Source organism: Mytilus trossulus, chromosome 4 (assembly GCF_036588685.1).
Source record: "Mytilus trossulus isolate FHL-02 chromosome 4, PNRI_Mtr1.1.1.hap1, whole genome shotgun sequence".
Classification (NCBI taxonomy): Eukaryota; Metazoa; Mollusca; class Bivalvia; order Mytilida; family Mytilidae; genus Mytilus; species Mytilus trossulus.
In genome coordinates, this window is record NC_086376.1 from 23447147 (window position 1) to 23474726 (window position 27580).

A 27580-nucleotide genomic window follows, 5' to 3' on the forward strand; every position below is an offset into this window, starting at 1 on the left:
AACAAAAATTTAAAAAGCAAAAATTTGTATAAACAAATGAATAAAATGGCAGTTTTTAACAACCTTGCCTGGCTATATAGGTGTTATATCACCATTGGTTTTTCTCTGTCTGTCTTTGTTAAATTTGCACTTTTCAAAAAAATGTGCAGAATTTATCTTTGTTTCAAATAAAAAAAAATACTTTGTATAAGTAAAGTTTTATCCTGTACAGTACTATAGAAAAAATATCACATAACATTTCATTGCATATAACGATTGCAAATCGTTCGGTTTGCCCGTGTGTGCTCTGATGTCATAGATTTTAACGATTGTAATCAATGCATCACTGGGAAATTGTTGTGTCAGGGATTTCGATACCATAAATTACTTAAAACCTTTACTAAATTCTTTCATCGATACAAATATTTGATTAGTTATAAATTTGGTTATATCTGTAGAAAACTTATTAAAAATGGTATTTCACATCCTAAATTTTAGGGTAATATTGTACTTAAAGCGAGGCAATCACTAGATGATCCTTGTAAACTCATCGAAGCTTATGAGTAAGGGTTAGCGTACCAATATTGTAATTAGATCTCTGATTATAGTTTACATTGGCACTAATATCGATTTTGTCATTAGCAAATTGAAACATAACTAAATTTTATTATCTATTGTGGCGAGATGTATAGAGACACAGACACGTTAATTTTTATCTCTATAGAAGTCGCTCCTCAATATCCTACTACCTGTCGATACATTTATTTTTGGCATTGCACAAGTCATGTCTAGTTTTTTTTTTTTTTTTTTTTTTTTTTATCTTTTCACCAGTTTGTCGTGAGTGTCAACATGAAAGGTTTTAAATCAAAACGTTTAAATATGCTGTACGATATATAACTACGAAAACAAAACATGAAGCAAGTGAGTAAATCTCATCGTACAGGTCAACTTATCCGTGAGGGCGACCATAATACCTATTTCGTTTATTCTCGTACATGTAGCCCTGTTTTTGTTGATGCAGTTTTTTTGTTGTTGTTTTTTTGTTTTACGTCATAAGTATAATTTTACTTATATGACAAAAAAGAATCATTTACTAATGTTGACAATGACGTCGTCCTTGTTGTGAACATACATGACGTTATGTATCAATATTAATATATATATAGGCCATACGATGGGGCAGAGGGTATTTAACTGTAGAAAAATAAGAAGTTGAAAACAGATTATAAACAGTCTCCGGGACAAGTTTGCAATTCCGCTGAGTGCAAAAGTTGTCACCTTAATTTTTGGTGGTAGGTCAAAATGATGTTGATAACTTGGTTGGTATTGGCTCCCTGAGATTTGTCCTAAAAAAATTGGTCTCTAGCACCACTGTTGAAAAAGTTATGCCCCTTTTTAGTCAGTTTTCCTTAGAGGAAAAGTGGTTTTCCTCAAGGGAAATCAAATTTCCCTGAAGGAAAAACAATTTTCCTCAAGGGAAATATTTTTTTCCTCAGAGGAAAAAGATTTCCCTTAGGGAATTTGCTGCATAAATGTTTCCTTTGAGGAAATTCTTTTTCCTTAGAGGAAATATAATTTCCTTTGAGGAAATATAATTTCCTTTGAGGAAATATAATTTCCTTTGAGGAAAATTTATCAACTTCAATTTCCTTTGAGGAAATATAATTTCCTTTGAGGAAAATTTATCAACTTCAATTTCCTTTGAGGAAATATAATTTCCTTTGAGGAAATATAATTTCCTTTGAGGAAATATAATTTCCTTTGAGGAAAATTTATCAACTTCAATTTCCTTTGAGGAAATTAAAAAAAAACTTTTTTCCCTTAAGGAAATTTAATGAATTCAAATTTCCCTTAAGGAAATTTAATGAATTCAAATTTCCCTTGAGGAAATTTTTTGACTCCAAATTTCCCTTAAGGAAATTTCATGACTCAAAATTTCCCTTAAGGAAATTGCATGATTTCAAATTTCCCTGAAGGAAATCTCATGATTCCAAATTTCCCATAAGAAAATTTTATGATTGAAAATTTCCACTGAGGAAATTTACAGTCACCTAATTTCCTCAAAGGAACTGATCGATAAATTTTACACTGAAGAATATTTTTTTTCAAATACCCAAGAAAATTCATACCATTAAGAGTATTTGTTATATTGCATTTAAGAATATTGTAATCTCATCTTGCTAATGGATATTTGTTTCAATATTGGCATGTACCTGGTTAAAAAAAAAGCACACAATCAGCTTTAAATATTTATTCATCACTTTTGAATGTTGACTAATCATGATAATGTACAAGCATATATCTACATATCATTCTTGTTACATAATCTTATAAATATAAACTTTCTTCCTAACAATATAATTCAAACAAAACAAAGTTAACAAAAAACTGAACAAGTCAACAATGCACTGCACATTAAAGCATCAATAAACTGAGTATCAATAGTTCTATAGTGGCTTCAAATACTTCTGAGGGTATGTCCTCTTGTAGCCGTCCAAAGTATACTTAACAGTATAACCTGAAATGCAATAAGAAGAAATTAATTTGTATTTAGATATAGATCATATTCAAACAGGAATATCAGTTCCATTACATATTTCCCATGTACAGTGTTCAGTGAACAGTAAAAACCCTTATATTAGTGAGTGTATATAGAAATACAACATTATCCTGGAAATTAATAAAAATAACAAATGAGAAACGAACTGGATAATGACCCCTTTGCTTTTTAATATATATAGGCTTTGCTCATTGTTGAAGGTGACCTACAGTTGTTAATGTTTGTGTCATTTTGGTATCGTGTAGAGATTTGTCTCATTGGCAGTCATACTGCATTGTCTTTTTTTACAATACGTAACAAATGTTTTATCATAATTGCTTGCCTGGCATGTATATATGATAATTCTCAGAAAAAATGTGTTTGTAAAACTTACAATTATATTTTCTTTTCTTAAAACAATGTACATTGTAATAAGAAGACTGTTCAGATAAAGCGCGTTATTTTTTTATATTAAAACTATATTTTATGAATGTGAAATTGCCATATGTTTTTTAACTACAGTATTGTCATCTTAGCATATTTTTTTTTCTTTCTTTAAAACATTCAAAATCATTTTTTTTAATCAAGAAATAGTGTAGTATGCAGTTAATACCTTTCTTTGTTATTGACAGGACCTTTGCCTCATAAAAGACCTTGTCTGGTGACCACCTTGCCATCACAAGACCACCTACACTAGGTCCACTGACTTCAGTCTCATCAGTCTGGACTGCTGGCTCAATAGTCTGGTCTTCAGACTCAAGGGTCTGGACTTCAGGCTCAGCAGTCTGAAAACATAATATGCATCAATAAGTAACAATCGAATATAAAAATTTGAACTTAAGTTAAGGAAATAAGTAGCTTTTGAAACAACAGTAAGAAAATAAGTTGAAAGCATATCAAAACCTGAACTTAAAATAGCAGAAAACATGATCATGTCTTTTATGAAATTTTGGGGAAAATGATTCCCTCTAGATTTTACATTTACCCAGTTACATTTTCTGCATTAATTTTAAACATGAACAGGGCAAAAACTGTATTATAACGAATTTATTATTAAAAATATATCTTTATCCTTTAAAAGGTGACATGAATGCTATCATACTTCTTAAACATGTCAAAAGTTTTGATTGATATGAAAAGTTGATTGATATGAAAAGTCGATTGATATGAAAAGTTGATTGTTATGAAACATTAATTAAAAATGTCAATTAAGGTGGTACCTAACACTTTAACTAAAATTAATTTGCCTTGTTTAATTTTCTTTATTAACGTTTGACAAAGTATTTACTTTGACCCTTTAACAAAAATATAAAAAAATCAAAAGATTTGAACCAACCGTTTAAATCAGAAAAATTACACTGGTTATATAGCAGTTTGACAAAAACTTCTTTTGATTCACGAGAAGCTTATATTCCCTTAAAAACACAACTTCATTTAAACGTTCTGCTGATTTTACAGAGTTATCTCCCTGTAGTGTTAGGTACCACCTTAAAACATAACAATTCCTATTCATTCAATCATCTGATTTATCTGTGACATTATTAAGAAATATAATTACCTCTGTCTCCTTTTCCTGACTCTTTTCCATCAGAATTACTGTCAGTCGCCGGTTTTCTGCTTGAAGTCTGTGAACTTCTCTTCTTAGTCTGACCAACTCTATCTATAAAGAAAAAATATAAATGACCATCAACAATCTAATTTCCAAACTGTCTTACCTTGTTGGTGCATTTCTAACATATGTTTAATCATTCTTATCCATAAATAGCTGAAATATTTCTAAATAAAAACTTGAAACTTGAAAGCTATATTTGCTTGCTTTTATGATCTAGCAATTCGAGCTCCAATCATATACTTAATAAGGATAACTTATTAATTGAAATATGAAAATACTGTCTTTGAGCTTCACCTGCTCTTTTTATTGCTCTCACCATTTACATTTTTTAGTTCTGATTTTGTATTTTTTTCCAAATTGAATGCAACAAATGTCTTATTTAAATATAAGGTATACCAAAATATAAGTATCATCTACTTAGTGAGCTTTTCTTTCTTTCTTTTTTTTCAATAATGTTCTAAGACAGATAAAAAACATTCAGTGTATAATAATTACCTCTTTCATAGTAGAGTCTTCTTTCTCTTCCTCCTAAAATAAACGAAAAACGTTTTTTGTAGAACCAATTCTAAGAAATCATCAATAGTAAAAAATAATATCACCTAGATAAAATTGTTTTTAACCTTCTTCAAATTGAAACTAATAATTCAAGAAATTTTCCCTGTCAGATATGCATAAAACAACTTATTTTTACCAATTTTTCTATATAATTAACTGATCCGCTTTTAAAGTTTACAGATTTCTCAAGTGCTTTTCATTACAACTTCATAATAAAGTACTATTTATTTACTTTTTAAGTCCCACCAAAATATAAGACTGAACATTATTCATCTTAGCTGTCTTTAAACAAAATTTGAAATATCATCAGGTCTTGTTTAATTATAAATTAGTTGAAATAGAAAGGCACTTATACAATAATTAATATACAGTGGGATAAATTGGCATCTGTGCTCATTAATATGTAACAAAACATTTAAGGATGTACTTAGGTGAGGTTAGGTAAAAGTTAAGAAATTAAGAAATTAAAGTTGATACTTTAAGCAGGTAGAGCATCAATTGAGGATAAAGATAAGACAAAAAGATTGATAGGTCATGGACCTCCTTTTCGAGATATTTAAGATTGAAAATATGGCAGGAAAAGGCTGATTTGGACTTTTACCTTATATTTGCATTGGTATTATTTGGGTCTCAAAACAAGAGAAAAAAAATAAAGAATCTTCTTAAATTTTGGTAAATGACCTTTCATGAGCTAATAAGTCTTATATGAAAAAATAAGTGGGTGTAATGGGGCAAAATATTTTACATTGTATTGTATGGAAAAACACAGAGGAGTCCAAACATTTGACACAGATTCCAAAACCTCACCTAATTACATCCTTAAGAAAATGAAATCGCATAATTCTTTTCAAATACATTGTATTGAGAATTTTATTCCATTTTTCAAGACATTTTGGGTATAATTTAGTTAAGTAGTACCTTAATTTCTTTAGCCTTGATTCGGAAATCAGAAAGACTGATTTCCCCATCATTTAGCTGGTTGAGAATCTGTAAGATCTTGTCTTCACTGTGTGCCCCCACCAAACACTGGAACACACCACCAGTCATCAGGGTCTTCTTGAAGCTGCAACGGACGTGTCCATCTTTAAAAGACTGGTCTAATTCTTCTACGAGGTCGAAGCAACTGGTGTTGGTAATGCTGCGACAAAAATCTGCTCTCTAAAAGAACTACCAAAAGGTCCCTAAAATATAAAAATATGTTGTTAAATATCTAAATATCTAATAATATTTTATAGTAATAGATAATTTAATCTAAAATGTTACATCTCCTTTGATGATAAAATCATATAAATGAATTTCATAAAAACCTTTAAAGATTTATACATATTAAAGCCACCATAAGGCTATTTTTTTTTTATACATTCATATTTCCAAAGGGCATAAAAAGTCTTTTTTAAATAATTGATCAGCACTGATTTTCAAATTCATCTAAGAGATTGCAAATATAAACCTATTATTTAAGTTTCTTGAATTCTGACAAGAATTTTCCATTTGACTGCACTAACAATGAAATTCTCTATACATTTATATTTCCATGGGACATTACTCTTTTATAAAAATAATTGATCATCACAGATTGTCAAACTAGTCATAGACATGGCTGTTATAAACAAATAATATAATTTTCCTAAAAAAAGGATAAGAAGTGAAGTGATGAGAATGTAAATTTTTCATTAAATTATTGTTTCAAAGGGAAAAACTCTTTTATAATTAATAAAACAGCACTGTTTTTCAAACTGTTCAGTGACATTGCTAATATAAACCTATGAATAAGGGTATTTCTATAAATTTAAAGTAAGCATGCAAAAGCACTGTATACAATTATATTTTTGGCCTACATATATTTTCCTAAACTATCTTTCTTAAGTGGTCTACAATGTTATATTGTTTCATCAAAATGTAAAATTAGGAGATAACTGTATTGTATTTTAAGCTTGGCCTTCGTAAAACATAGATTTTACTGTCGCAAATTGAGTTTACCTAGCGACGCGGAGGATTGAAGGATAGCATAGAAACAAAGTCTTTATTAGGAACAAAGTGTTTATTAGGGAGATCACCAGACTGTGAAAATTTAGTATTAACTTAACATTCGAAAACAAACTAATTAGTTGCATCCTGAGAATCATAACATGTGGAATTATAATTGTTAGCTAGGCTAGAAAAAGGTAAAAACATCGTTTCAAAGGCTCGCGGGTACAAAACTTTCAGTAAAAATATTAAACATGTTTTTTTTTCAAAATTTTATTTATTACACTACAAGTTATTACCATATGATATGGTACATAAATCAACCAAAAAGACTTTTTAAATGTACATATCATTGAAAAAGCTACAAATTATCTCCCTTTGATGCTATTTTTTTTATTTGATATTGTTTGAAAAACACCTGTACATAAACTAAATATTTGTAAAATTTAAGCAATTTCTGTTATTAGGTTTTATGATTTTTTTTTTATATTGCTTCCATTTCTTAGTTCAACAGAAAAAAAAGACATTAACAAAAAAATATGCTGCTTATTATAAATTTACCATTTTTTCTTTGTCATATTGGAGGACGTTCATGCATTTCTTTCTCCACTGCTGATTTCCTGTTGGAAGGAAGGTCATGCTTTGGTTCTGTGGGTGCTGTTCACGCATTATCTAAAAAAAAATGTAATAATATAATACATAAACTTCAAGCGTAATAATTTGCATTAAATATACTTTAATCAACAGCATCATACAACCTGTCCTGATGAATAAAAACATGATAAAAATTCATATGATGTAGGTATTCAAGGAGCCTTTCAGAACTAGTGGCAACATTTTAATTTGAACTTCGATGAGGGTTTACAGTTAGATATCAACGACTTACTACGTCCGAGATCATCTAACGGTACTCCATCATCGAAGCTAGCGGGCTGCCAAGCTGACCAAACTGGCCCTGAAAGCAGCCGTTAGTGAAGAAGTAACACCAAATTAGTAAAAAACAAAATCAACCCAACAAAACCAAGATGGCGGCCTCCATTCGGCGTCCTTTGCTACCCGTTCCTGACCCACGGCACAAAATATTCAAACGCTCACCAATCGCCTTCGGGCACCGAGCCGACCGTGCGAGGGCTGAAAAGCCAGTCAAGGTCGTTAAAAACTTCCATATATATGTCTCAATCATTGCAAAAAAGGTGACACGGGTGTAATCACAATAATTTGAATGTTGGATTTTGAAATTTATTATATAAGTTAAACAGGATTTTTTCTTAATATCACAAACTTTAAAATTGTATTTTAGTCTAAAATGACAAAATCGCAATAATAAATGGCATGCACGCAATAACTTCTGAATTAACAGTACTTTGATGCAAGCATACAAATATTGTACTATTATGAACAGACATTGAGAAAAGAAGCAAGTTAGGGAGATATTATGTGTTTGTGCTTAAGGGCATCGAATATAGCAAGAATTGTACACTTGAAAAATCTAATTTGAAAAATGTCGCAGGAAATTTGCAGCAATAACGAAGAAAAAGTCTCCTAGCAACGTCGTGCACTTAAGCATGAATGTTGAGGTTACAAAGGGGGATTCAATTTATAGGATAAATCGCGTTCTTCATAGAATCCACCACGGTGACATATATTTTTTATTTGACATTTGGAGAAAGCATGACAAAATGCAGTTTATCATGTTTATGCAGGAAAATGATAAAAATGACACTTTTAGAAACACTTTTTTTCCTTATTTGTGCCATATTTTTGGGATTTATTTTTTTCTTATTGTCACTTATCACAGCTTCAAATTGAACCCAATCTTAATAATTTATGAAGAAGAATATTTGCTCCAACAATTTCATAACATTGCCTACCTTTTTTTACAAAATTGCACAAATCCCCAATTTTTCTCAAAAGGGAGCTATGTGAGCTATTTTTTATTTTGTGTTTTATTTTATAACTTCCCAAGGCCTACAAAATATTTCAAAACTATAGAAATGACATTATATCGAAAACTGTATCGGACACCCTTAATTGCTTCTTTTTATGAAAGTTATATAAAAAAGAACATGAAGAAGATGTGGTATGATTGCCAATGAGACAACTATCCACAAAAGACCAACATGACACAAATATTAAAATCTATAGGTCACTGTACGGCCTTCAACAATGAGCAAAGCCCATACCGCATAGTCAGCTATAAAAGTCCCTGATAAGACAATGTAAAACAATTCTAACGAGAAAACTAATGGCCTTATTTATGTAAAAAAATGAACGAAAAACAAATATGTTTATTTCCTGCATTCAGCTGCCTTTGTACCATTAAGAACACATTTTATTTAAATGAAATATATGTTTCCGATATGATACTTTGTTGGTTGATGCTTCCTAAAAGAGTTTGGTGTTTCAGGTTTTTCAAAGTGTGAATCAGAATTCAAGTTCAAAATGTTGTGCAATTTGAGGATTTACTTTATTGACAACTATTAAAAAAATATGTTCTTATTACAGATTATGTAGACAGAAGTATTATAAACACAACAACAAGGCACAGGAAGTTCCAGATCAATATCTGTCTCTCATCATAGATGGAATGGATCAAGCAAAGACAAATTTGCCAAGATTCCATATTATTACAAAGGTAATTCTAATTGCTTTCTGAAAGAGGAAATTATTTTATGAAACAGCTGAATACTAGACACCAAATGATATAGTAGCAACTTTAAAGTAACAGTACTGTCTTTAACAATGAGCATAACCCATTACTCATCGAACCTACTATAGCCTTGCATTACTAAATGACTTTTATTATGTGCTCATACCAATTTGTATACAAATAGTAATAAATAGTTGTTTTATGATGATGGAACATGAATATGCTGTGATCTTTTCCAAGTACATGTACATGCCAAATTTTATGGATTTAAACTCCAATCTTACTCAATGCACATTCAGTACATACTTGATAGGGCAGATGTATGATTGTAAAATGATCTTGTAAATAATTTCACATGTATATAAAGATAATTATGAAGTTTAAAAATTTAATAAGCTAAATGAAAGTGCAAGTTGTGCATGGTGTCTTGGTAACTCATATTTTGAAGTTGATTCTTTTTCTTTAATTTCTTAATTAAATCTTATAATTTTATTTTAGGCAGATTGCAAGCTTTCCAAGATGCATCACCATCTTACAGGTGTACTGTGCAATTCTGGTGCTCTTCATCCCTATGCCTTCACCTGGACAGACCAATTTGCACCTGATGCAGATGTGACCATTAACTGCTTTATGAGAGTGCTGGATGACATATCAAAAGTAGGTGTCAATGATAATTCATTTATATTTGGATATGATCAAGGATGGAGACCTTTGAAGTCCATTAATTGATTTTTAAGTCACCTTACCTTAAGATCAAGTGAAATATTCTCACCAGCACTTCTTGTCTGTGGTATTAAGGTGGTACCTAACACTACAGGGAGATAACTCTGTAAAATCAGCTAAACGTTTAAAGTATGGTGTGTTGTTAAGGGAAAATAAGCCTCTCAATGATCAAAATAAGTGTTTGTCAAACGGCTATATAACCAGTGTAATTTTTCTCCTAAAACAGTTGGTTCAAATTTTTTAAAGTTTTTATATTTTTGTGAAAGGGTCAAAGTAAAAATACTTCAAAATATCAAGAAAATTAAATGAACCAAATTAATTTTAGTCAAAGTGTTGGGTACCACCTTAAGATTACAATATCTTCTCTGAAACTTTAAAGTCAAATGGAACCAAACTTGGCAACAATTATCACTATGGTAGTTAATTTTTAAAATTCACAATTTGAAAATTTTGTATAATTAACTTATTCAGTTATTGATCCATTTTTATTGTCTACTGAACCTCGGAAGGCATGTGTTTTAGAGCATAACTAGTATGGTGTTTTGTTGACATATATTTTGGTTTGTCTACATCTGCAACTAAAGTATAACAAAGTGTATTATAGGTATTACTATTTATGTAAAAACCTAAATATTTCAGAATGCTAAAGGCCTAGAGGCTGTATTCTTTGTAAACAGTTACTTATAGTTGTTGTAACAGTTCATATGAATTTTTACGGCTAGAAAACAATTAAGATTCCTTCATGCTAATATATAAGCAATATTTATTTAATGTATAGAATGGAATGGTTGTAAAATGAACATATTGTTCTAGTAGATTTTATGTGACCTTAATATATCAGTAAACTTCATACAGCATACTTTTAAAAGAAGTATGTTACTGCTCAAAAACAGTTCTGACAAATTAGTTTTTTACTAACAAATTTTTTTTGTGTTTTTTTTTCAGAAAAGAAACGGCTCTCTGCCACCCACATTGTATGTGCAAGCTGACAACTGTGCTAAAGACAATAAGAACAACTATGTCCTCATGTTTCTGTGCCAACTTGTAAAAGCAAAGATATTTAAAAAGGTAATTATATACTTACTGGTATTTATATTTTATCTTTTGCAATTACTTGAGGCAACCTTGAAACTTTACTTGACCCTTGGTTGATGTCATGTTAACTTGGGTAGGTTCTAAAGGTCAAACTAATGCGGTTTGGTTGTCACTCAAGTAACATTGACAGACTGTACTTACCCACAAAGGACGAATAAAAGTAGGCCTATGATTCTTTAAATGGAAATTTTTGAATTAAGGTAGTCATTCCAAAAAAAGAAGGGAGTTTTGAGGTCCATGGCTGATAAAACTAATATTTCACTAGTAAATCAAGACAGTTACAAGTCAAATACCTGAAAAACTATAGATATAATAATTGTATATTGCATTGGCACATCTCATTTCCATGGAGATGATAATACCAAAGCCCTCAGTTTTATGGTTTATTGACTTTGAAATTCTGCTAAGTTGACATGTATTAGTTTGACTGTCCAAAAATAAATTAAACCTGCTTTATATGAAATTTTTAAACGCTATATATTTGATGACCATGTTGAGCAGATGCTCATGTCAACCCTGTAAATATATGCTTTTCTGACTAAGTGGTCTGTTGGTAACCTGCTGTATTGGATCTGTTTTACATTCATCTTGATTATGCAGCAATGCCACACAATTGTTATCTCCCCTTTTTATTAAAATAATGAAAACAACTTCAAACATGGAAATCCAAATATAAATAACTTCCTCATTATTAAAAGCCGTACAGTGACCTATACACAAGCAAAATTAACTCACATCAATTTCACGTGAATTTAAATTCATGTGAATCTCACTAAAACGAGCTTATACATGAAACTTGAGTGAAATTAGTTTTTTTGACTTTCATGTGAATTTCACATGAAAATCACGTAAACAAATTTCATGTGTAATTCACATGAAGTTTTAAAATAGAGTATTTCAAATAACATCCAAATTTTAAAATGTAATCAAAATCATGAAAAATATTATTTTTTGTTGCAAATTTTACGTGAAATTCATGTGAAAAATTTAACGTCAGATTCATGTTCTGTTTTATATTGAACTTTATTATGTTACAATGTGTAAATTCTATTTTTTTTTTTGGCACAATAGGTTAAAATGAGCTTTCTCATGGTTGGACATACGTACGAGGATATCGACCAGATGTTCAGCAGAATCAGCTCCAAATTAAACAGAACAAATGCACAAACTTTGCCAAAGTTGCACCAGGCAATACAAGAAAGCTTCCAACCTGAACCAGCTGTAGAGCACCTGCAGAGCCTTTGGCATTTTAAAGGACAGTACCAAGGTTTACCAAAACTCACTGGGATTAAGTGTCCACATGTTTTTAAATTCAAACTTGGACCAGATGATCTAGTCCATGCATCCATCAAAGATTGGCCTCTCAGTGAAGAGGCATATAGGACTATTATTGTGCCTCATATTCCAGGTAGGATTTTTTTTTACTATTTCATGTATTAAGTGTATTAAAAAAAAAGCATTTGGGTTTTAAGGTAGTTAATAATAACTTATCAAAGAAATGGTAGGTTATACCTATTACAAATTATCAAAGTCCTTAACTACAGACTACAGTTACCCTTTTTTTATTTTTAAAGAAGACAGCTTTATTGATTGTGATAAAGGAGCCAACATATATACAAGGCATTTTTAATAAATTATAAAAATCTTAAACAAATTCAAGATTTTAAAGGGCAGATAATTCTCAAAATATAAAAAAGATGTGGTATGACTGTAAATGAGACAACTGTCAACAAGACAATATAGTATAAAATGCCCTGAAATGACATATATGTAAAACAATTCAAAGAATAAAAACAAATATGTTACACATCAACAAACTACAACCACTGAATTACAGGCTCTTGACTTAGACAAGCATATACATACATTGATTGATTGATTGTTGGTTGCTTAACGTCCAGTGGCAAATATTTCATGCATATTCAGGACGAGAACAAGTTCACAATAAATACAATAGGTAGGTTGATGTAATAGAGGCCATCTGGGATGATGGTCGGGAAAATTTGGACTGCCACAGGAAAATGAGGGAATATAGGATAGGGACAGAATTTTTGCCTTGCAACAGACCACCTACGGATCCCTCAAAGAGTTGTTGCAAGGGTTCTTAACGTGCAAAGAGCGTGGCACTCTCTTTACACGAGGCATCGGATTTAACGTCCCCCTTCTGACCGGACGTGACTGCGAACTTGATACATCCCGCACAGCCAAACGGACGCCCCACTTCAGCAAGCGTTTTACTGCCGGTCGGGAGAAGACCAAGTGACCATACTTCTATACCCCAGTCACCCTTGGGGGTCATATACATACATAACCTGGGACATTGATGATGGTGTCCATTATTTAACTGACCTGGTTTAACATCAATATAAACTTAAAGAAAAAATATTCTTTGAAATATGCTAAACTTTATATGATTCTCTGAGTATATTTAAATGTTTTTTTTATTTGTTTTGCCAAAAAATGACCGTCATGGCTAAAAAAAATAAGGCCATTTTCCAGTTTATATTTTCAAAACTTAAGCATATATAATACAATTGTAACACTAGGTAAATGTATTCTCTAAATCAATTTGAAATTAGGTAATACTAAAATTTTCATCAGAAAAAATCAACCCATGGAAATATATAAATTATTATTATTTTGTTTCAGATTTCCCCAATATTCTTAATGTCATAGAGCCAAGAAGAGAAAAGGTTCTCCCTATATTGAGATCACTGCAGCAGGACATTCCAAAATACAAATCAGCTGGCCGTCTTGGGGAAGATGACGCTCTTTGGTGGACAAGATATCTGGAAGGGATCGAATTGAACGAAAGAACAGTACCATCTATTCCTCTGCCTAGTATTCTACCGAAATTCCGTGAAGATGCCAGACCAAGACCTTCAATCCTAGACAGTTCCCTGAGAGATGCTTTAAACCAGCAAATTTTGAAACTGCAACATGTGTCAGACCAAGACCTTCAATCCTAGACAGTTCCCTGAAAATGATTTAAACCAGCAAATTTTGAAACTGCAACATGTGTCCGTATTAACACTGAGTCGTCAAAGAATATCTTTGTAGACATTGCATATAATATGCTTTCAAATCTATCTCATCAAATTAGGCAAAGATGAAATGTTTCCTATTACATTACATGCCTAAAATGACATTTAGTTGATAGTAAGGCAATTTTAAAAACATTTTATTTTATAAGAATTATTTTCATTTTAATTCTTTTCCAAAATTATGTGTCAACTTGCGCGGAATTCGTTACATGAATTATTAAATCAGGACAGCAAGACCCATGGACACATTTCTTTTTTTGTAAGAACAAATTATTCAAAACACTTTTAAGACAGTGTCCAAGGAAAAACCTGGCAGTGGATGGCACATGACATATATAATTTTGTTTTCATCTATTTCATATTATAAATTCATTCTTTCTCAAAGTTAAATTTTGTTTTTTATTAACTGCAACACATAAAGAGAAAAGAAATACATAGAAAGCACTGAAAATTAATTGAAAAGGGGAGATAACTCTTCATTTTGAACAAATTTTGTTGCATTGTTAGTGAACTTTACAATCATATTCTGAGCCATCCACTGTTGATTCAAAAATATCTTTGACATATATATCCTTTGTATGATTGGAACCCAAATTTCAGTGGGGAAAAAAATTATGTTGTGCCACCCATATCATAGGATTTGCCTGATATTAAATTGGACAGCCTCTCAATAGTATATCTTCTATCAAATGATTACTTTGCATGTGAAAATGTTATCTAATAATAATTGAGGATGGATTGCTGTATGCATTTTAATGTTGTGTACATACATAATATATATTAAATTATTAGGGCTATTCCAGAAAACATGTATGGTGGGGTTGGAAGGCAGTTTTCGTCGGCACCCGCCACCCAGACAATTGTAATTGAAAATTATAGTGCATTATATCAATCACCCATGTATTATTGATACAATGTGCCTTCCAACTCCCCATACATTTTTTTTGGAATAGCCCTTAGTAGTGTTTTTCTAATATATGTATAAATATTTATTGAATTGCTCAAGTTTTGACAGTTAATAGTTGCTTTTCAATTGTGGTTAATGATGTTTTTATTTTATGATCTTGATACTGTGACTTCTTGGATATGGAATTTTTAAATTACGGTTTCCAAAACAATCTTCCTAAAAGTGTATGATGCATATATATATATTGTTAAGGGAAATTTTCAAATTGTAAGTAGGAATTAAAATCTCAGTTTTGAAGCCATACCTTTAATGTAGGCTTCTTATCATTTGTCTGTTCTGCATTTACTATTTTCATTTTAAATTAATAGAACTGTTCAAATCTACACCTCATCAAACTTTAGAATTTAAGATATTGCATTTCTGCCACTTTGAAATCATGAACATGCTGCTTTTATTATAGGTATATTATACCAAAGAAAATCTATTTTCAAATGGGTAGTTGTACTCAAATAAATATGGAAACCGCAGTTTCAAATAGATTCAAGTTATGCTGAATATTCATCAAGTATTTTCTTTTTCTTTATCAAATTTAAAAAAAATAATCCATGAATAATTAATCCACAAGAATCCACAGTACATTGATTGTATACTTGTTAAGTTTTTTTGTTTATATTGTTATGATTTTATTGTATATTCATGTTGAAAGTCTAAATTGATTATTATTGATAAAACAAGAAAATTATGTAGTAATATGGTTGTAAAAGTGAGTAAATTGTAAAAACCAAGGATCAACAAAAAACTAGTAGCTACATAGGTTGCTCTTTTGAATAAATATTTCTTGCTGAATGTGTGCATTTTTATTTACAAGGTACATGCCAATATCGAAAACAATATCTGTATAAAGATAAGTTTAAAATATATTTCAATGCAATATTAGAAAGGATATTAAAGGTACAAATTTCTTGGAAGTAATTAAACACAAAGAATCTTTTTTCTTAGAGGAATTTTGAAAAAAAAAGATGTTAAATTTTTCAGTGTAAATTTACCTATGCATCAGTTCCTTTGAGGAAATTAGGTGACCCCAAATTTCCACTGAGGAAATTTTCAATCATGAAATTTCCTTAAGGGAAATTTGAAATCATGCAATTTCCTTAAGGGAAATTTGGAGACATGAAATTTCCTTAAGGGAAATTTGGAGTCAAAAAATTTCCTCAAGGGAAATTTGAATTCATTAAATTTCCTTAAGGGAAAAATGTTTCTTTTTAATTTCCTCAAAGGAAATTGAAGTAAATAAATTTTCCTCAAAGGAAATTATATTTCCTCTAAGGAAAAAGAATTTCCTCAAAGGAAACATTTATGCAGCAAATTCCCTAAGGGAAATCTTTTTCCTCTGAGGAAAAAATTATTTCCCTTGAGGAAAATTGCTTTTCCTTCAGGGAAATTTGATTTCCCTTGAGGAAAACCACTTTTCCTCTGAGGAAAACTGACAAAAAAGGGGCATAACTTTTTCAACAGTGGTGCTAGAGACCAATTTTTTAGGACAAATATCAGGGAGCCAATACCAACCAAGTTATCAACTTCACTTTGACCTACCACCAAAAATTAAGGTGACAACTTTTGCACTCAGCGGAATTGCAAACTTGTCCCGGAGACTGTTTATAGTTTAAAGTTGACCATTTTGACTACTGCATCAAATTTAACATTACAAATTATGCATCTGACATTGAAATTAAAGAACTTTGTTAGATGCTTTGTTTTTCTTTATTTTTCTTTGCAGAGGCTCTGATATTCATGTGAGACTGTGAATTATGAAGATAGTAGTGATGATGAAGACAATGAGGACACTGATGATATCTCTGATACACAGGAACATTTTGATCACTTGTCATTTCATTTACCATGTTATGCACATACATTACAGCTTGTTGTTAGAGATGGTATACAGCAAACAAACCAACATCTTAAGACTGTAGTTTTAAAGGCATCACAAATCATTAGTCATATCAGGAAATCTATAAATGCAAGTGAAATTCTTGAAAGTAAGAAACTTGTTCAAGCACAAAATATTACTAGATGGAATTCACAGTTGATAATGATCCGGTCGATATTAAAAATACCTGAAAGTAAACTGCAGGAAATATATTATTCTGTAAAGCTGTCTGCATAAGAGAGAAAGCTTTTAAAGGAGCTTTGTGAAATTCTTACACCATTTGAAGATGCGACACACCTTATACAACAACAGAAGCATGTTACAGCTAGTCTACCAATTCCAATAACTGTTGGCTTAAGGAAGAAGCTACAAAGTTTGGTATCCTTGTATAACAACAAAATAGTAACAACCTTCATAGAGTCTATTGCAAAAAGACTTTCTAAGTATGAAGAAAATGAGTCTTCGGTTATTGCAACTGTTCTTGATCCACGTTTCAAACTACAGTGGTGTGATCATAACAGAAGTGACTTTGAAAGTTTACTTAAAGATAAAGTTAGGAGTTTAGAGGACACCATTATGGATAAAGATGATGAGTCTCTGTCACCTCCAAAAAAGACAGCTAAAACAGATTTGTTTTCCTTTCTTGACTCTCCTGCTACCCCAAGAAAACGTCATCATTCTAAAATGCAATGTAAGGTAGAGGATTATTTAAATGAACTACTTGAAGATATGGAGTGTGACCCCTTAGAATTTTGGAAAGCTAGACAGAGTACACATCCGCATTTGTCAAAGCTGGCCTAGAGGTATTTTTCAATACAGGCTTCCTCTGCTGCTGTTGAGAGACTGTTTAGTATTGGAGGGAAAATTTTCATACCAGACAGATGTAGACTCAAATGCAAACATTTCAGAAATTAATAATGATAAAATGTAACGGACAATAAACAGTGACAAAATATTCATGTATATATGTTGTGAATCTCTGTGGTCTATTAAATTGATGAGTTTTGATGTTATTATTTTGTATAAACATATCAAATTAAATCCTGTCTCAATAAGTGCAACAGATATAACCATTTCTCATTTACATCTTTCAAATGGGTTCATTTAAAAATCATTGTAATCAGATGTAATCATGATTACTTTGCCAATGTAATCATTAATTTAATCACACTCTTTGAGAAATGGTGTAATCGTTAATGTAATTTAATCGTACAATGACAAAGTAACTGTAATTTAATCAATTACATTGAAAGTAATCGGACCCATCTCTGGTAATTAGATCTCTGATTATAGTTTACATTGGCACTAAATCAATTTTGTCATTAGCAAATTAAAACATAACTAAATTTTATTATCTTTTGAGGCGAGATGTATAGAGACACAGACACGTTAATTTTTATCTTTATAGAAGTCGCTCCTCAATACCCTACTACCTGTCGATACATTTTTTTTGGCATTGCACAAGTCATGTCTCCTCTGACTGTTGATGATGTTGAAATACTAAATCCCTGGGATGTGTTTTAGTTGATTTTAGTCTCTGATGCAAGATTTTTTTTATTATTTATTGGTTTTGGCTTTTAACTAGCTGTCAGTAACTGCGAGTACTCTCAAATCGTATTTTCTTGTTAATTCGACCTGTTGATACTGTTTATAACGCTTTTTTTTGTTATTTTATATTTATATAGATCTTGCCTATATACCAGCTTTGATTATTTGCAATATCTTCAATTTTTCACTTATTCTTACTACATTTGTATAAACCTCAAGATTTAAATTCTTTTTTTTCAAGACCGGTTTTTTTCTAAAGTGAATATTGATCAATATTTCGAAGGGCTAAATATTTCTCAGTGGTGTCTAGCCATGGCTTTGTTTGGACTTGTTTGTTTGCTTTTTGGCTTTGAATGTTTGTCTCTTATATTTTATTAACTGTGCATTTGCTTTCAGATATCGCAGATCAAATTTATTCGTTCATTGTGTTTTATTTACGCGTTTTGATTGAGTTAGGTCTGCCAATTGATATTTTATCGTGTGTTTTTCTATGTTGTGATGTTATGCTATTGTTTCAGAAAAGGGAGAAGGTTTGGATCCATTAAAACGTTTGATCTCGCTGCAAATACTTGCACCTGTCCTAAGTCGGGAATCTGATGTACAGTAGTTGTCGTTTGTTTATGTAATATATACGTGTTTCTCGTTTCTCGTTTTTTTTATATAGATTAGACCGTTGGTTTTCCTGTTTGAATGGTTTTATTCTGGTAATTTTGGGGCCCTTTATAGCTTGTTGTTCGGTGTGAACCAAGGCTCCGTGTTGAAGGCCGTACATTGACCTATAAGGATTTACTCTTTTTGAGAAATTGTGATTTGGATGGAGAGTTGTCTCATTGGCACGCACACCACATCTTCCTATATATATATAAGAAAATAACCATCATTGGAAGTTAACCAATCAAATTTCTATCCTTATTTCATCTGTGTACAAGGTTTAGTCACCATGTAACCTCAATATTACAAAATATTCTATAGAATTTCCAAATAAAAAATAATAGTGTTTTGAAATACCCAAGACATATGTTTATGATACAAATGTTTTACTGCAATAAAATGTAGGACTAATTACCTACAACTTTCAAATTCAAGGAATATTTTTGACGACGTTTTGCATTTGCGCCGATTTTTTTACAGGTAAAAGATATAAACAGATGTGGTATGTCATGTTATTGGGAGGTGGAAGTAGAGTTTTGAGCATGATAAGTCAATATAAAAGCGTAACACTTAGTTACATACTTTAAAATCAAGAAATAAAATGACAAATTATAAATCTATTTTCAGCATTCAAAACCAAAAAAATCTTCAATGGAATTCATTCAAATTATTAATCTGTTCTTCACGGTTGAGTGTTTATAGGCAACACATCAAATATAATAAGATATATTCTTTTCTTGTGATTTAGTCTCTTCTATATTTGACATAATTTCGGATAACGAAGTTCATCTCTTCTTAGTTTAGCTTACGTACTGATGCGAGCATTTCTATAACAGATTTCTCATTTTAACATACGTAATGGCCTGCATTTTCTATAAAAAACATATATGTTTTGTCTTTATACTCTGTCCTTAGTCCATGTAAAAGTAAATACTTTGACAAAATTTCATGAAAATTGAACGAGACAAAATAATTTTAGTGAAAGTGTTGGTACCACCTTAACTTGCCTACAAATCCAATTAGGAGAAAATATAAAATCGGCGCATATGAAAAAATGAAATCAGCGCAAATGAAAGAATTAAAATTTTCAAAATCGGCGCAAATGTCATACGCCCACCCCATTTTTTTGCAACCGGATGTGACGTACCATGATTTGGTGGTTTTACACCATTGCACGGTGGGCCCTGGCTTGGGCCTCTAAGGGCATTTAAATAATTTAATTTTTACTATATGATAATTGATATATTTCAGTTTTGTTCGGCTCATGAGCTCTAAACCGACATTCAAGACGTATATATATAACAATGAAATACATAACGTAATATAAAATTGAGAATGGAAATGGGGAACGTGTCAAAGAGACAACAACCCGACCAAATAAAAAACAACAGCAGAAGGTCACCAACAGGTCTTCAATGTAGCGAGAAATTCCCGCACCCGGAGGCGTCCTTCAGCTGGCCCTTAAACAAATATATACTAGTTCAGTGATAATGAACGCCATACTAATTTCCAAATTGTACACAAGAAACTAATATAAAAATAATACAAGACTAACAAAGGCCAGAGGCTCCTGACTTGGGACAGGCGCAAAAATGCGGCGGGGTTAAACATGTTTGTGAGATCTCAACCCTCCCCCTATACCTCTAACCAATGTAGAAAAATAAACGTATAACAATACGCAAATTAAAATTCAGTTCAAGAAAAGTCCGAGTCTGATATCAGAAGATGTAACCAAAGAAAATAAACAAAATGACAATAATACATAAATAACAACAGACTACTAGCAGTTAACTGACATGCCAGCTCCAGACTTCAATTAAACTGACTGAAAGATTATTATTTCGTCATATGAACCTCAGGCACAATCCTTCCCGTTAGGGGTTTAGTATCATACCATCATAACATATATGAGAAGAACATAACCCGTGTCATGCCAACAACTGTTTTTAGAATAAATGTCTTTAGTTCCGTCGCAAAGACCTTATCAGTGACTCAATATTAACGCCAAAATATGCAATCTTTAATGACTTGACAATAGTATCGTAATTATATCCCTTCTTAATCAGTCTATTTAAAGGTTTTTTAAGTTTCTGAGGTGAATACTGAAACATTTGTGCTTTATAAAGAATATTTCCATAAAAAATTGGATGTGAAATACCTGAACGTATAAAAAGTCTGCATGTTGAGCTATGTTTACGAATGATGTCTTTATACCGATGATAAAATTTAGTAAAAGTTTTGACTAGTTTGTGATATCGAAAACCCTGGTGTAATAATTTTTCAGTAATACATAAATTTCTCGCGTTAAAATCTACAACATTGTTACAAACACGAGCGAATCGTACAAGTTGAGATATATGAACACCGTAAGATGGTGACAAGGGAACGTCACCATCTAAAAACGCAAACATGAAGCGTAAAGCCCTTTCCTGAATTTTTATCTAATTTAGTGGTATTATTTTTGATGCAAAAATGCCATGACAAAAGACAAAACATAAACTCGATAAAATAAAGGTGTTAAAAAATGTCAATTTATTTAATTTAGTAAAATGGGAACCAACGCGTTTTGAACATTCAGTTGTTGAGACTAAACATCGGGTGATTAAAATCAAGCTGACAATCTGATCCCCTGATATTTTAGCTGGGTGTATATACAAATCAGGCTTTTTGACACACGTTTTATTTCCAACTAAAACGCTTGTAAAATTTTAGGATTTACCTGCATACAATTAAATTTAAACCTCTCAATTAAAATAGCACTTTCTCTGTCCAGTGTACATAATACATTTTTAAAAGTGAATTATGGTCAGGCATAATTTTAAAGGGTACCATGCTATATAAAATAAATGTAATTTATAAAAAATATTAAATAATAGAGGTCCGAGGATTGAGCCTCAACGTACCCCTTTCTTGATGTCAGTCTAACTGCTGAATACTGCATGAAGTTTGATTTGTTGCTAAGGTCAATTTTTAAGTATTTCACTGATTTCGAAGACCAGAGGCAGTTATTTACTTTTAAGAATGTCATGTGGTAGACAGTCAAAACAAATGATCCATTGGTCTTTCTGCCACATACAATTTTTTTATGCAGAGCTGTATACCTATCATCAAATAAAGTCAGCATAGTTGTCTAATATCCATGACTTATTCTAAATGCAAAGGAAAAAGGCTTGAAAAAAATATCAGAAATGACCACTTCATAAACTTTGAAATTGCAGAATGAAATGCTCACATGTCTGTTGTTCTTCGTTCTATAAATGTAGTTACGACCTGAGCTTATTTGAATCTGTCTGGACATTCACTTTATTCAATAGTATACTTTATTAGTGCTGTTTTATGTTTGTTCAGTACTGGTGCACCAGCTCGTAGAATCTTAGATAACATTTGATCTACTCTGAACTGTATATTATATTTTTAAAAAACTGTTTCACCAGTTTTTCCAAAGTGTAATCATGTATAGGATTTATAATCAAATAAAAGATGTCCGAGGATTGAGCCTTAATGCACCCGTTTCTTGATGTCAGTCTAACTGCTGAATACTGCATGAAGTTTGATTTGTTGCTAAGGTAAATTTTTAAGAATTTCACTGATTTCGAAGACCAGAGGCAGGTTATTTACTCTTAAGAATGTCATGTGGTAGACAGTCAAAACAAATGATCCATTGGTCTTTCTGCCACAAACATATTTTTTTATGCAGAGCTGTTTACCCATATTCAAATAAAGTCAGACAAGTTGTCTTATATCCATGACTTATTCTAAATGCAAATGCAAAGGGCTTGAAAAAAACAATAAATGGATCAGAAATAACCACTTCATAAACTTTGAAATTGTAGAATGAAATGCTCACAGGTCTGTTGCTCTTTGTTTTATAAAATTAAATGTAGTTACGACCTGAGCTTATTTGAATCTGTTTGGAAATTCACTTGATTCAATAGTAGTATAATTTATAAGTGCTGTTTTATGTTTGTTCAGTCCTGCTGCACCAGCTCGTAGAATCTTAGATCTACTCTGAATTGTATATAATATTTTTTTAAACTGTTTCACCAGTTTTTCCAAAGTGTAATCATGTATAGGATTTATGATTAAATAATAGATGTCCGAGGACTGAGCCTCAACGTACCCCTTTCTTGATTCAGCATAACTGCTGAATACTCCCTGGAATTTGATGTGTTGCTGAGATATTTTTTTTAATTTCCCTGATTTCGAAGACCAGAGGCAGGCTTTTTTCTTAAAAACATTTCATTTGGTAGTCAGTCAAAACGACCGATCCATCAGGATTGCTGGCACATACATATGTTTATTCAAACATTTTGTTTGTCTCAGCAATGTTGTCTTTCAACCATGACCTGTTTTAAATGCAAATATAAAAGATGTTATATATATATTTAAAAAAAAAAAATGATTCTATAGTACTATTTAAAAGTGCTGTTGCATTGCATTTGCGCCAAATTTTGAAAAATCCAATCTTTCATTTGCGCCACAAGGTTATATTTCATTTGCGCCAAATATTAACTACTTCATTTGCGCCATTTTACAGGTAATACAGGTTATATATAACAGGAAAGAAATAAGCATCGCTCTATCATGAATATTAAAGTTTGTTGAGACAGAATTACTGAGAATACAATAATAGTAGTCTCAGAGTATTACACCTGGATAATAATTTCAGTTCAGTCATACTCATGTAGTATTCGTAGGGTTAGTTTTAGGTCATCAGACAGACCATCGAGAGATGTCCGAAGAACTACCCAGAAAGCATCCTCTTCCGGTTGAAACTACTAATGGCTACAGACGCTAATATTCACTAGAAGAGCAATCGGCCGTTCCTGACTGCAGGAACGACCATCCAAGGTATTTATCGGTCTCGAGATATACTCGGGGTCACAACATTGGCGCTGCGAGCAATTAGCGGACAGTGTAATTGCTTGAAGTGATATTTTTTATGTTTTTGCCGTTCAGGTTGCGAACGGCAAAAAAAAGTAAGGCAGGAGGGGGAAAGGTGATTTGGTTTATTCCAGCGCGGGAATAAGTCATTTCAGGCACTCGTGGAGTATTTTGGAGGAATACTTCACGGTTGTTTAGGAGAAAGGATTGTGCAAGTAGACGTCAGGTTACCTTGCTGATCCTGGAGGGACAGCTGGGTAGCAGTCGACAAGTTATTGTTTTGTTTAGGTTACCAGTCGTGTTGTTATTGTTTTGTTTACCTCTGATAACTGCAGACCAGAAGGACGGGTTACCAGTCGTATTGTTATTATTTTGTTTACTCCGATAACCGCAGACCAGAAGGACGGGTTACCCGAAGCAGAAGAATTTGTGTTAGTCAATATATAAATTGTGGTTTAAGTGTGTTGTTTATTCTTTAAATAAATAAACTTTGTTATAAATTGTTGTTCAGTGATTTACAAAAACAAATGTCAGTTGTAAACCTAAACACTTGTAGCTTTCAAGAGTTACTCCAGCTCCCAGGTATAGGCATACAAACTGGGGAGCAAATAATGGACATTAGGGAGAGCAAGGGCTATATGACCGAGTCAGACTTGGATACGATCTCCCAACTTCGAGTAACAAGGGGTCTCTTATCAAGGCTGGACTTCAGACCAAATGAAGGTGGCCCAAATATTCGGCCACCACCTCAGTCCCAAGTCAGGCATGGTGAGATGTTAAACATGGCACACATTGCCCCACAGGGCACACCATCCCAAGTACAAGGCCAATCTGCATTTAGGCAAGAAGCATGGCACCAGGGGCAAAGTCCCGGGCCCTTGGAAGGGCCCAGCCAGAGGGACTCTACCTTCCTTGAATATAGTCCATATCCTGGGGATGCTAATGCTAGACCTGAACCCACAGGGAATTGGGATGAGGGCTACAGGGAACCGTTACAGAAAAAAAAGTGGAGTCCCCATGATATTGGTGACCCAAACCAAGGTAGTCCCCCTCACCACATGTACAGGGGTAGTATTGGGAACAAGCCTGATTGGCCAGGTAAAAACAGTGTGTGGGACAAACGTACCCCAAACTATTGGGGCACACCTTCACAACCCATGGGTCACGCATGCAACTATGCAGGTCAGGGGTCAGCACCCTGTACCCAACCAGCTTACACTGGTGGGGGACAGTATGAGATGGCCTGTAGTAAGTATGGCAAGAGACAAGACAATAGGGGTGCAGACACAAGGCAGACCCCATCTCATGAGTATGGGGATAGGCAACCCAATAACCAGTATAATCAAGGATATACAGCGGTGCCCCCACAAGGGGTCACCGCAGGGGTGAGCTATGGACAACAGGCCTACCCAGTACCATATAATGAGGACAGGCCTATAAAAAACCCAAGGGCACCTGACAACAGAGATGGGGCACACGGAACTTTAGGTGGCGTCTCTAGAGTTACCAGTGCCCCAAAAAATATTAAGTATGACGGAAAGGGTAACTGGCAGGCCTTTTTCACAAAATTTGCTAGATACGCAGAGGTTTGTGAATGGGGTCCCCAGGAATGTAAAGACCAACTTTGCTGGTGCCTTGAGGGGAAGGCCAGCGAATATTATGCCCTCATAACGGAAAGGGACAGGGAGGTAAGTTATAGGGAGCTTGTGGAAAAGCTTCACAAGCGCTTTGGTTTCAAGGCACTCCCCGAGACCGCCCGGGTTCAGTTTAACAATGCTCGGCAAGCCCCTGAGGAGTCTCTTGAGGACTGGGCTGATCGGGTGTTATCCTTGGCCACCAGGGCATTTAGAAACCTCCCTGATGACTATATGTATGAGCAAGCCGTAATGCGGCTGTGCCAGGGTATTGAAAACAAACAGTTGGGAGTGCAAGTCTCTAACCTTCAGCCCCAAAGTATTGAGGAGGCCGTAGATAAAATACGGCTGTTCCAACACAACACACAGGCAATATATGGCAAGCCAAACAGGCGTGAGGTTAGGCAAGTAACTGATGGGCAGTATGAAGCCCACCATGAGGCCTTCCACGAGTATCAGGGGCCCCATGTAAGGGATACAATGGCCATCGAGGGGGCCCCAGCCAGTACATGGAAAGTGGAGTTAGAAAAGTCTAATAAGAAGTTTGAAAACAAACTTAGTCAAGTCAACGAAAAATTAGACGACATGATGGACCAATTCAAGCAACTCCTTACAAGCCCCATTGCAGGAAGTTGTTCACCTGGCAGACAGTCAGGGACAGAAAGTTGCCACCACTGTGGGGAGAGGGGCCATTCCAAAATGGAATGCCCAAACTTAAGAGGCAAGTCCGTCTCAGGGAGTCCCTCCACTGATAGAGGGCCTCCATTGGAGAGAGTGTGCTACCACGGTTTAAAGCCTGGACATGTTAGGAAGGACTGTCTTTATTTACAGGGGAGGAATAAAACTGTTTCCTTCATAAATCAGTCAAGCAGAACTGCAACAGTACCATTAAACTTAAACGGGACTACTCAGGAGGCCAGAGTGAGTCCCCGCAAATGAAGTTAGGCCTCTCGGTAGTTGAGTCTGTACCCCAAGGCAGAGTAGTGGAGGTAGCTATAGGGAGCCCAGGGGTATGTGCAAGAAACAGAGAGGGAAACAGAGAACCCCGTGTGTCGGTACAGGTTAAAGCACAGATTGAGTCAGAGCAGTGCTCCGATTCTGACAAAGAGGCAACTCCTGCAGGCGGCTTGGACTGCTACTTATTAAGATGTCTCACGAACATATTGAGGCATTGTGCACCAGAGTTTAACCACAGCTTTCTTCCAGGTGGGTATTTGTTGGTTGAGGAAATCCTTAAAAGGGACCCAGGCTTTGCGAAGTACTCCTTACTTGATATTCATCAACTGATTAAGGTTGATGTGGACAGTAGGTTCACTTTAATAAAGGACACAGACAGTGACTGTTGGAAAATAAGGGTCAACCAGGGGTATTCCTTGATGGTGGATACCCCAGCTACACCATCATTTGAGAAATATGAGGTGCCCCAAGGCAATTTAGTTGCTCCAGCATTGCTCACATCGGACCAAGAGGGTCCAGTGGCCAATATAATGAGAAAACCCATAGGAGCTGCTATTTTGGCCATTGAGAATAATAGTGACATTCAAAAGGTTGCTGCCCCAACAGAGACAACTTTGGTAAGTGATGCGGAGGCCCAAGAAAGTTGGGACTCCACCTCCGACGGTGAGGCTCCTACCACTTTGGTAGAAGGGGCCAGTGATGAGAAGATAGTCACAGTTTTTCCTACTCCTGTTGTTGACGGAGGAATGACTGACAATACCGAAAACAGTCATACATCCCTCACTTTTGATGACCCTTCCTCAACAGGAGGAACTGACAGAAAAGCCGCAACAGAAAGCAACAGTTGGCTCAACAATGAAAAAGTTATAACTTTCAAATCATCTGTCAACCAGGAATCTGTATA

General features: G+C 33.4%; 2 protein-coding genes across 2 annotated transcripts; one reads left to right on the top strand and one right to left on the bottom strand.

Moving 5' to 3' along the window:
- Positions 1–2382: 2382 nt before the first annotated feature.
- LOC134716512 (uncharacterized) lies at positions 2383–5732 on the bottom strand. The gene is made up of 5 exons (XM_063579520.1): positions 5604–5732; positions 4626–4658; positions 4077–4178; positions 3132–3303; positions 2383–2497 (listed from the first exon to the last, which is right to left on the bottom strand). The coding sequence occupies exons 1-5, from the start codon at positions 5730–5732 to the stop codon at positions 2427–2429; spliced, it is 507 nt and encodes a 168-aa protein (XP_063435590.1). The 3' UTR covers positions 2383–2426.
- Positions 5733–10409: 4677 nt separating this feature from the next.
- Positions 10410–14090, top strand: LOC134716513 (uncharacterized). Its single transcript, XM_063579521.1, has 4 exons — positions 10410–10442; positions 10972–11094; positions 12193–12529; positions 13771–14090. The coding sequence occupies exons 1-4, from the start codon at positions 10410–10412 to the stop codon at positions 14088–14090; spliced, it is 813 nt and encodes a 270-aa protein (XP_063435591.1).
- The last annotated feature ends 13490 nt before the right edge of the window (positions 14091–27580 follow it).

Coding starts and splice junctions, on each gene's coding strand:
- LOC134716513 (XM_063579521.1), top strand. CDS start 10,410: ATGGAACCAAACTTGGCAACAATTATCACTATG. Junction 10,443..10,971: donor TGGCAACAATTATCACTATG/GTAGTTAATTTT, acceptor TTTTTTTTTCAG/AAAAGAAACGGCTCTCTGCC. Junction 11,095..12,192: donor AAGCAAAGATATTTAAAAAG/GTAATTATATAC, acceptor TTGGCACAATAG/GTTAAAATGAGCTTTCTCAT.
- LOC134716512 (XM_063579520.1), bottom strand. CDS start 5,732: ATGACTGGTGGTGTGTTCCAGTGTTTGGTGGGGGCACACAGTGAAGAC. Junction 4,659..5,603: donor TCAAGGCTAAAGAAATTAAG/GTACTACTTAAC, acceptor CGTTTATTTTAG/GAGGAAGAGAAAGAAGACTC. Junction 4,179..4,625: donor AAGACTCTACTATGAAAGAG/GTAATTATTATA, acceptor TTTTCTTTATAG/ATAGAGTTGGTCAGACTAAG.